We start from the raw sequence: 10,603 nt of genomic DNA on the forward strand, positions 1-10,603 counted from the left end.
GAAGCTGTGGATCTGGGTGAGGAACTGAAGCTAGCTGTTAGCTCTCCTGGCTGAAGCTGTGGATCTGGGTGAGGAACTGAGGCTAGATGTTAGCTCTCCTGGCAGAAGCTGTGGATCTGGGTGAGGAACTGAGGCTAGCTGTTAGCTCTCCTGGCAGAAGCTGTGGATCTGGGTGAGGAACTGAGGCTAGCTGTTAGCTCTCCTGGCTGAAGCTGTTGATCTGGGTGAGGAACTGAGGCTAGCTGTTAGCTCTCCTGGCTGAAGCTGTGGATTTGGGTGAGGAACTGAGACAGGTTCTCATCCCCATCCTCCTCCAGGTACTGCTGGTAAAACTGGAGCAGTCTGGCAGCGCTAGCCTCTGTCGGTGTCTCACCAGGGGGAAGGCGGGCGCTGGAAATCCCCAGGATGATGGAGGTCAGGGACTTGATGTAGTTCTCAGCCAACGTCAGCGTCTCGATCTTGGAGAGCTTCTTGTCCATTTTGACATGCGGAATGGCCTCTCTAAGAGCCTGGAAGGCGTTGTTAAGTTTGTGCATGCGCTGGCGCTCCCGCTCGTTGCTCTCCAGCCGCCGGACGTTGCGTTCTTTGTTGCTGTTGTGAGACCGTCGGTGTCTGTGGGGGCCGTGGATGGTGCCACCGCCTCCGCCTCGCTCGCGGTCCCCGCCCCTCAGAATGCCTCTCCAGGAGCCTCCAATACGGACCGAGGCCTCAGAGCCCTCCTGTTCGCTGGTGCCTGGTTCTCTGTTCTCTGGTTCAAGGTCCAGGTCTTGCCCGGTCCAGGGTTTTCTGGATGACTTAGCGGCCTTCCCTTTAGACTTCATCCTTCAGCCTGATTTAGTTACCCCTCTTCCTCACAACAGCCTTGAAAGACARCAGAAACAACAACTAGTTATAGAAAGGACTTGTCAAGGAAGAGATAAGCAAACAAGTGGCAGTGCTTTTGCCCTGAGGGCTACAGTGTTACAGATTAGTTTAAATACTCAAGTTGGAATATGCAGCTTTTTGACCACCATTTTCCCCTTCCACTCTCAAATCAAATCATCCAATCAAATTTTATGTCACGTGTTTACTAAATTAACTAAAGTTTAAAAAAATAACAATAATGAGCTATATATATTCAGCTTTGTATATATTTCAATATATTTCAATCTCTTTTTTCCATTTTTGAATTAAATATACCTTTCTGCAACTCGCCTCATCCAATGTGGTACGGATCTGCTATTTTTTTWGACCTTATAACTGGAACCTCCATCAGATGCAAGCCATCAGAAGCTTGCCAGCTAATTAGCTACTAGCTATTTAGTCATTGTTAGCCACTGCTAGCGGTCTTTACCTTTAGCTCAGACACCAGCCACTTTAGCCCGGATAATATCTGCCAGTCTGCACAGCGCGCTATCAGCCCTGAGCATATCGGACTGCTTTTCTCCACTACATCACCGGATTCCTGCTGCAAGCTCTGGACCATTACACCGGATCATCGCAGCTAGCTAGCTGCTACCGAGTGGCTATTGTGGCTAACGCCCCTGTCCAGAAGCAAGCACCAGTTAGCCTTGAGCTAGCCTCGAGCTAGGCCCATCTCCCAGCTAGCCAACGAAGTACACCAACTACAATACCTCTCTTGCCAATTGGCCTGGACCCTTTGTCGACACAGAGCCCCGCCGATCCATCACGACTGGTCTGCTGACGTAATTCAACCGATGTGCTCTCAACCGGCTTCTGCGTTGTGGATGTCGGTGAAGACCCATCTGCTGGCCCCGGCCMGCTAGCTTTCTGAACGCTGTGTCTCCCGCTCGCCTAGCGTAGCAACGACTACCGAACGGCTCCCTGTTTCATCTATTGCTGCTCATTGGCCCTTATGATCACTCGGCTACACAGCTGTGTAGACTGTTCATTAACACTGTACTTMATTTTGTTTATCTGTCGGCCCCAGCCTCAAACTCAGGCCCCATGTGTAGCTAACTGACCCTTTCTGCCCATTCATCGCCATTTACCCGTTGTTGTTGTTGTCTTAGCTGTTTACCCGTTGTTGTCTTACCCTTTGTTGTCTTAGCTCCCCCAATCAACACCTGTGATTGCTTTATGCCTCTCTCTAATGTCAATATGCCTTCCATACTGTTGTTTAGGGTAGCTCTCATTGTTTTATTTTACTGCGGAGCCCCTAGTCCCGCTCAACATACCTTAGATAGCTCCTTTGTCCCMCATCCACACATGCGGAGACCTCACCTAGCTTAACTGGTGCCTCCAGAGATGCAACCTCTCTCATCGTCACTCAATGCCTAGGTTTACCTCCACTGTACTCGTATCCTACCATACCCTTGTCTGTACATTATGCCCTGAATCTATCCTACTACGCCCAGAAATCTGCTCCTTTTATTCTCTGTTCCCAACGCACTAGACGACCATTTCTTATAGCCTTTAGCCGTACCCTCATCCTACTCCTCCTCTGTTCCTCTGGTGATGTAGAGGTTAACCCAGGCCCTGTGTGTCCCCAGGCACTCNCGTACCCTCATCCTACTCCTCCTCTGTTCCTCTGGTGATGTAGAGGTTAACCCAGGCCCTGTGTGTCCCCAGGCACTCTCATTTGTTGACTTCTGTAACCGCAAAAGCCTTGGGTTCATGCATGTTAACATCAGAAGCCCCCTCCCTAAATTTGCTTTATTCACTGATTTAGCACACTCCGCCAACCCTGATGTCCTAGCCGTGTCTGAAACTTGGCTTAGGAAGACCACCAAAAATTCTGAAATTTCCATCCCCAACTACAACATTTCCCGTCAAGATAGAACTGCTAAAGGGGGCGGAGTTGCAATCTACTGCAGAGATAGCCTGCAGAGTTCTGTCATACTATCCAGGTCTATGCCCAAGCAGTTCGAGCTTCTCTTTTTAGAAATCCATCTCTCCAGAAATAAGTCTCTCACTGTTGCCGCTTGCTCCCAGCTGTGCCCTGGACACCATATGTGAATTGATTGCCACCAATCTACCTCCAGAGTTTGTTCTGTTAGGTGACCTAAACTGGGATATGCTTAACACCCCGGCCGTCCTACAATCTAAGCTAGATGCCCTCAATCTCACACAAATTATMAAGGAAACTACCAGGTACAACCCCAAATCCGTTAACACGGGCACCCTCATAGATATCATCCTAACCAACCTGCCCTCTAAATACACCTCTGCTGTTTTCAACCAGGATCTCAGCAATCACTGCCTCGTTGCCTGCGTCCGTTATGGGTCCGCGGTCAAACAACCACCCCTCATCACTGTCAAACAATTCCACTTCTGCGAGTAGGCCTTTCTAATCGACCTGGCCTGGGTATCCTGGAAAGATATTGACCTCATCCCGTCAGTAGAAGATGCATGGTTGTTCTTTAAAAGTGCTTTCCTCACCATCTTAAATAATCATGCCCCTTTCAAAAAATGTAGAACCTAGAACAGATATAGCCCTTGGTTCACTCCAGACTTGACTGCCCTTGACCAGCACAAAAACATCCTGTGGCGTACTGCACTAGCATCAAATAGTCCCCGCGATATGCAACTTTTCAGCGAAGTCAGGAACCAATATACACAATCAGTTAGGAAAGCAAAGGCTAGCTTTTTCAAACAGAAATTTGCATCTTGCAGCACTAATTCCAAAATGTTTTGGGACACTGTAAAGTCCATGGAGAATAAGAGCACCTCCTCCCTGCTGCCCACTGCACTGAGGCTAGGAAACACTGTCACCACCAATAAATCCAATAAATCAATAAGCATTTCTCTACAGCTGGCCATGCTTTACACCTGGCTACTCCAACCTCGGCCAACAGCTCTGCACCCCCGCAGGCAACTGGACCAAGCCCCCCCCCCCCCCCCCCCCCACCACTTTCTCCTTCACACCAAATCCAGACAGCTGATGTTCTGAAAGAGCTGCAAATTCTGGATCTACAAATCACTGGGCGAGACAATCGTGGACCCTCTCTTTCTCCAGATTATCTGGCCCGAAATTGTTTTGCAACCCCTATTAATAAGTCTGTTCAAACCTCTCTTTCGTATCGTCCTGAGATTCCAAAAGATTGGAAAGCAAGCCACGGTCATCCCCCTCTTTAACCGGGGGAGACACTTCCAGACCCAAACTGTTTACAGACCTACGGTATATCCATCCTGCCTGCCTTTCTAAAGTCTTCGAAAGCCAGTTAACAAACGCGAGCACCGACCATTTTCAAAATCCCACCAACCTTTCTCCGCTATGCCAAATCCGGTTTCCGAGCTGGGTCAGCGGGTGCACCTCAGCCACACGCTCAAGGTCCCTAAACGATATCATAACCGCCATCGATAAAGACAGTACTTGTGCAGCCGTCTTCATCGACCTGGCGCAAGGCTTTCGACTCTGTCAATCACCGTATTCTATCGCAGACCCACCGCCTTGGTTCTAAATGACTGCCTGCGCCTGGTTCACTAACTACTTCTCAGATAGAGCTCAGTGTGTCAAATCGGAGGACCCTGTTTGTCCCCCGGAACCTCTGGCAGTCTCTATGGGTGTGCACAGGGTTCAATTCTCGGGCCGACTCTTTTCTCTGTATATATCAATGATGTCCCACTTTGCGCGGGTGATTCTCTGACCACCTCTAACGAGACCGACACCAATTCTGTATACATCTGGCCCTTCTTTGGACACTGTGTTAACAAACCTCCAAACGAGCTTCAATGCCATACAACACTCGCTTCCCGTGGCCTCAACTGCTCTTAAACACTAGTAACAACTAAATACATGCTCTTCACCAATCGCTGCCCGCACTCGCATCGCCAACTAGCATACTACTCTGGACGGTTTCTGACTTAGAAGTATGTGGACCATAATACCTAGGTGTCTGGTTAGACTGTAAACTCTCCTTCCAGACCTCACATAAGCATCTCCAATCCAAAATGAAATCTAGAATCAGCCAACTAATTTCGCAACAAAGCCTCCACTCATGCTGCAAACATACCCTCATAAAATTGACTATCCTATCCGAGTCCTTGACTTTGGCAATGTCATTACAGAATAGCCCCTCCACACTCTACTCAGCAAATTGGATGCAGTTCTACCAGCAGTGCCATCCGTTTTTGTCACCGAAAGCCCCATATACTACCCACCCTCGCGGACCTGTATGCTTCTCGTTGGCTGATTCCTCGCTACATATTTGTCGCCAAACCCACTGGCTCCAGGTCATCTATAAGTCTTGCTAGGTAAAACTCGCCTTATCTCAGCTCACTGGTCACCATAGCAACACCCACCCATAGCACGCGCTCCAGCAGGTATATTTCACTGGTCATCCCCAAAGCCAACACCTACTTTCCGTCCAGTTCTCTGCTGCCAATGACTGGAACGAATTGCAAAAATCACTGAAGTTGGAGACTTATATCTCCCTCGCTAACTTTAAGCGTCAGCTGTCAGAGCAGCCCATCTGTAAATAGCCTATCTAACTACCTACCTCATCCCCATATTTGTTTTTCTGCTCTTTTGCACACCAGTATTTCTACTTGCACATCCTCATCTGCACATATATCACTCCAGTGTTAATTGCTCAAATGTAATTACTTCGCCACTATGGCCTATTTATTGCCTTACCTCCTTACTTMATTTGCACACACTGTATACAGATTTTTCTATTGTGTTATTGACTGTACATTTGTTTATACCATGTGTAACTCTGTCTTGTTGTTTTTGTCGCACTGTTTTGCTTTATCTTGGCCAGGTGGCAGTTGGCCTACCTTTATCTTGGCCAGGTGGCAGTTGGCCTAATAAAAACATTTAAAATAAAACTATACAGGGGGTACTTCAGTTTGAGTCCTTATTACTCAGAAAAACAACTACGAATTGACAAACCCAATGAAGTTCTAAAATCAAATCAAACTTTATTCATCACATGTGCCGAATTCAACAAGTGTAGACCTCACCATGAAATGCTGATTACACTGTAATTACATTGTAATTAGCTAATGGAACTAAACCTGCTGTTTATGATGATTAATGATGACTTATATATGTTCTTTACAATAAGACAGAAATATGGCCTTTTTAGAATTGTTTTTATTCAGTTTTAAATGAAGATGTATTTTCGTTTGATGTGAAGAAAAATGTAAGAAACACAGTGTCTATCTAATCAGCCAGTGTGTGAAAATGCTATAATGTAATCTCCACCTCTCTTATCCTACTGTAGGCTACCCAGGCCTCCAGATAATATCCAACACAAGGTCACTCTATTTTAATACAGACAGGGGACAGAAAAGTACAGCACAATTTTGGGGGGAGAGATTTTACGCTTGTGTACTCCATCTCATAACTTAAAGGGGAAATCTGCACTTCAAACAACAAAGTGTCACCCCGCCACTGATTTGGTAAACAGCTGAGGGCTGGCGCTGAAGAAATGTAACCACTTTCAAATTCATAAACAGAGCTATGAATGCAAGGACTGACCATCCATGATATCACAGTTATAGTTTTAAACATGCCTTGAGACTATACATTGTTTGTTTACAATTAAATAGTTTGCAAACAATTGAGTAAAACAAGCATATATTTTGGATTCTGAYKGGGTACGACAGTTGCATGTAGCAATCGCAGATGTAGCAATCGCAGATTGCTCCTTTAAATTGCAGATTGCTGTGTGAGATTAACAGTAAACCTGTCTGAGATATAGGCTATCTATGATGTGAAATGTGTGTCTGTGTGGAGGCTGTTGGCCTACATTCATGTAACATGGTAACAATTGAATTCACTGCAAGGGGCTATTCTGCTATACAGCAAGTTATTCTAACAGTTTTTTCACAGCATAAAACCAACTACACACTGTTGTATATACAGAAATTATACATTCAGGATTATTTCATTGTGATGATGAGTTGGGTAACAAAGTAAAACTTTTAGGCTTTTGCTTATTATGAAAAGATTATTAAGGTTAGATTGATAATATTTTATTAYAAACAACATACATGTAGCAGTTTATTTTTAACAAGTAAAAAAAATGTACAAATAAATATAGAGGTCAAAATTATTTGCACCCCTGTTTTCAATAGCTTTCAATACCTCACCTTGCGAGGATAATGGCACTGAGCCTTTTTCTAAAACGTTATATGAGATTAGAGAACACATAAGGAGGGATCTTAGATCTCTCGCCTCAGGTAGAGTACCTCATGATAAGCTGTAGACCACACTATCTACCAAGAGACTTTTCATCTGTATTTTACGTAGCTGTCTATTTACCACCACAAACCRATGTCGGCACTAAGACCGCACTCAATGATGGGAATGATGCAGACAATTACATTGGAAGCAACATTCTTTCCGCAATATTAAGCTGATCCACCCCTAAAAAAAAATTAAAAAATAAATAAATAAATAAAGACCGCACTCAACAAGCTGTATAAGGCCATAGGAAAACAAGAAAATGCTCATCCAGAGGCGGCGCGCCTAGTGGCCGGGGACATTAATGCAGGGAAACTTAAATCCGTTTAACCTCATTTCTACCAGCATGTCACATGTGCAACCAGAGGGAAAAAAACTATAGACCACCTTTTCTCCACACACAGAGACGCGTACAAAGCTCTACCGTGCCCTCCATTTGGCAAATCTATCCATAATTCTATCCTCCTGATTCCTGCTTACAAGCAAAAACTAAAGCAGGAAGTACCCGTGACTCGCTCAATACGGAAGTGGTCAGATGACGCAGATGCTACGCTACAAGACTGTTTTGCGAGCACAGACTGGAATATGTTCCGGGATTCATCTAATGGCATTGAGGAGTATACCACCTCAGTCACCGGCTTCATCAATAAGTGTATAGATGACGTCGTACCCACAATGACCGTACGTACATATTCCAACCAGAAGTCATGGATTACATGGAATGGAACACTAATCCAGACGCTTATAAGAAATGTTCGAATGACGCTGAGGAGCAATGCTGTTACATCCTATGATTGTTTGCCTGAGGCTGTTGCCGCGCAGGTGCTTGTACGTGTGTACACATGCATATACACACACTAGCATTCAAATGCACACATGTGCACACACACGGACACAGACACACACATACAAATAGTGCCACACATGCACTCAAACGTATTCAGTTGGCCTCACTGTTAAGATTTTTGTTGTCCTGGATGTCTTTTGTTTTTGCATTGTTGTTTTCTTTTGTTGTTTTCCTTTGTTTTTCTCTTTTTCCTCTTTTGTTCATTTTGTTGATTGATGATGCATTGGGGGACGGTGGCTTGGGGGGGGGGGGGGGGTTGGGGTTGGGGAATGGAGGGAGGGGTTGTTGTTTTTTTCGGGGTGGGGGGTAGTTCTCGAGATGGTTGAGGGGCAGCTCTCAGGGAACTGTGGGGGGATATTGGATGGTTGGTGGCCTGGCGGTTAGAAGCATGGCCGGTGGCAGACAGGTCGCTGGTTCTGGCCCCCGTTTTGACTTGGTGGGAGATCTGTTGACGTTCCCTTTTGGGTCACTCTGGATGTGAGTCTGTTAGATGACTGAATGTAATGTAAATGATGAGCGGCTTCACTGTATGTTTTAATATTTTTTATCCCGCTATAGCCTCAGACGAACCATCAAACAGGCAAAGTGTCAATACAGGACAATGATTGAATCCTACTACACCGGCTCTGACGCTCGTCGGATGTGGCAGGGCATGCAAACTATTATGGATTACAAAGGGAAACCCGGGCCGCGAGCTGCCCAGTGACGCGTGGCCGAAGAGCTCTTATTTTAATGTAATTTGACCATAGCACAGGTTCCAATCCAAGTGCCAATGCCATTTAGCAATGTGGATCTTCCAGCATGACAATAACCCCAAGCCCACATCAAAATCCACAAAGAAATGGTTAATTGACCACAAAATCAGCATTTTGCAATGGCCATCTCAGTCTCCGGATTTGAACCCCATTGAAAACCTGTGGTTTGAATTGAAAAGGAGAGTCCACAAGTGCACGGATATCAAGGACCTGGAAAGATTCTGTATGGAGGAGTGGACTAAGATCCCTCCCAATGTGTCCTCCAATCTCATAAAACATGTTAGAAAAAGGCACAGTGCGTTATCCTCGCTAGGTGAGGTATTGAAATCTATTGAAAACAAGCATACCAATCATCTTTTTAAATATATATATTACTTGTTACACAAAATCTCTTTCTCTGAACAATTGTTTTAGTATAAAATAATACAATTTTCCCCCTTTCTTGAGCATACAATATAACTCAGTATTTGTATTATTTATTTTATACAATCTTTTTTTGCCAATCTTTACCAAGGGTGCCAATAATTACGGACCGGACTGTATATCATGTTTTTCAGTAAGAAAAGTAATTTTGATTTGAATTGTTGAAAAAACTGTGAACGTCTTAAATTGATGCAACTTCATTGGATTTCCATGAAGAAAAAATGGAATGGACAACAAATTGAAACTTAACTTACCTTTCAAGTGAAAGTAAGATTCCCCTGTATGTAGAAGAATAGTTTTCACCGTGGAACATCGATAATATCTTCAGAATGCACGTTTTGCTTAAGTGGTAGGAGCGTCTGCGGTTCCGCTCCGAGGATGAAGATAACTGTAAACATGTGAGGTACCTGTTGCTGCTGTAATGTACACGTAGCGCTCGCTTAGCCAATGGGAGTGCGCTCCAACTCCGGACATGGTCATCTGTGCCCTGCGCTACCAAAAGCCTCGTTTACACCTGGTCTAACATGCGTCCTTTGTCCTGATCTTATCCGCATTCTGATTGTGCCCACAGTGGAGCCGTTGCATAAATGCAGTGGTGGAAGAAGTACCCAATTGTCATACTTGAGTAAATGTTAAGATAACCTTAATTGAAAATGACTCAAGTAAAAGTGAAAGTCTCCCAGTAAAACACTACTTGAGTAAAAGTCTAAAAGTATTTGGTTTTAAATATACTTAAGTATCAAAAGTAAATATAATTGCTAAAATATACTTAAGTATCAAAAGTAAAAGTATAAATAATTTCACATACAGTATATTGCCGTCATTGTAAATAAGAATTTGTTCTTAACTGACTTGCCTAGTTAAATAAAGGTTCAAAATAAATAAATACAAAAATAAATAAAATATTAAGCAAACCAGATGACACAATCGTTTTTATTTTATTTTGATTTACTGATTATTTATTTACTCTTACTCTTTACTCCAGCTCCAGCACTCAGACATCATTTACAAATGAAGTATTTGTGTTTAGTGAATCCACCAGATCAGAGGCAGTAGGGATAACCATTTTCCTGTCCTGCTAAGTATTCAAAATGTAACGAGTACTTTTGGGTGTCAGAGAAAATGTATGGAGTAAAAAGTACATTATTTTCATTCGGAATGTAATGAAGTAAAAGTAAAAGCTGTCAAAAATATAAATAGTAAAGTACAGATACCCCCAAAAAACGACTGATGTAGTACTTTAAAGTAAAAAAAAATGTACAGGTCCCTCCCTGTATGCAAATTATGCAAATTATTTGAAAAACCGCTCTGGAGGTGGTCAGGAAGATAATATCACAATTAGATCACAATGAGAATGTGGACATGCTCAAGACTGTTAGAAGCAGGTATAAACAGGGCTAAAACTACACTTTGTCAAAATCAAGTAGAGGCTTTCCACATGTC

At 43.9% G+C, this 10,603-nt stretch overlaps 1 protein-coding gene across 1 annotated transcript; it reads right to left on the reverse strand.

The window, feature by feature from the left end:
- Positions 1–9: 9 nt before the first annotated feature.
- On the reverse strand, positions 10–9,535 carry LOC111978538 (class A basic helix-loop-helix protein 15-like). Its single transcript, XM_024008648.2, has 2 exons — positions 9,415–9,535; positions 10–861 (listed from the first exon to the last, which is right to left on the reverse strand). Exon 2 carries the CDS (start codon positions 819–821, stop codon positions 246–248), a length of 576 nt encoding a protein of 191 aa, XP_023864416.1. The 5' UTR covers positions 822–861; positions 9,415–9,535; the 3' UTR covers positions 10–245.
- Positions 9,536–10,603: the final 1,068 nt, after the last annotated feature.

This window comes from Salvelinus sp. IW2-2015, linkage group LG18 (genome assembly GCF_002910315.2).
Source record: "Salvelinus sp. IW2-2015 linkage group LG18, ASM291031v2, whole genome shotgun sequence".
In the NCBI taxonomy this organism is placed as follows: Eukaryota; Metazoa; Chordata; class Actinopteri; order Salmoniformes; family Salmonidae; genus Salvelinus; species Salvelinus sp. IW2-2015.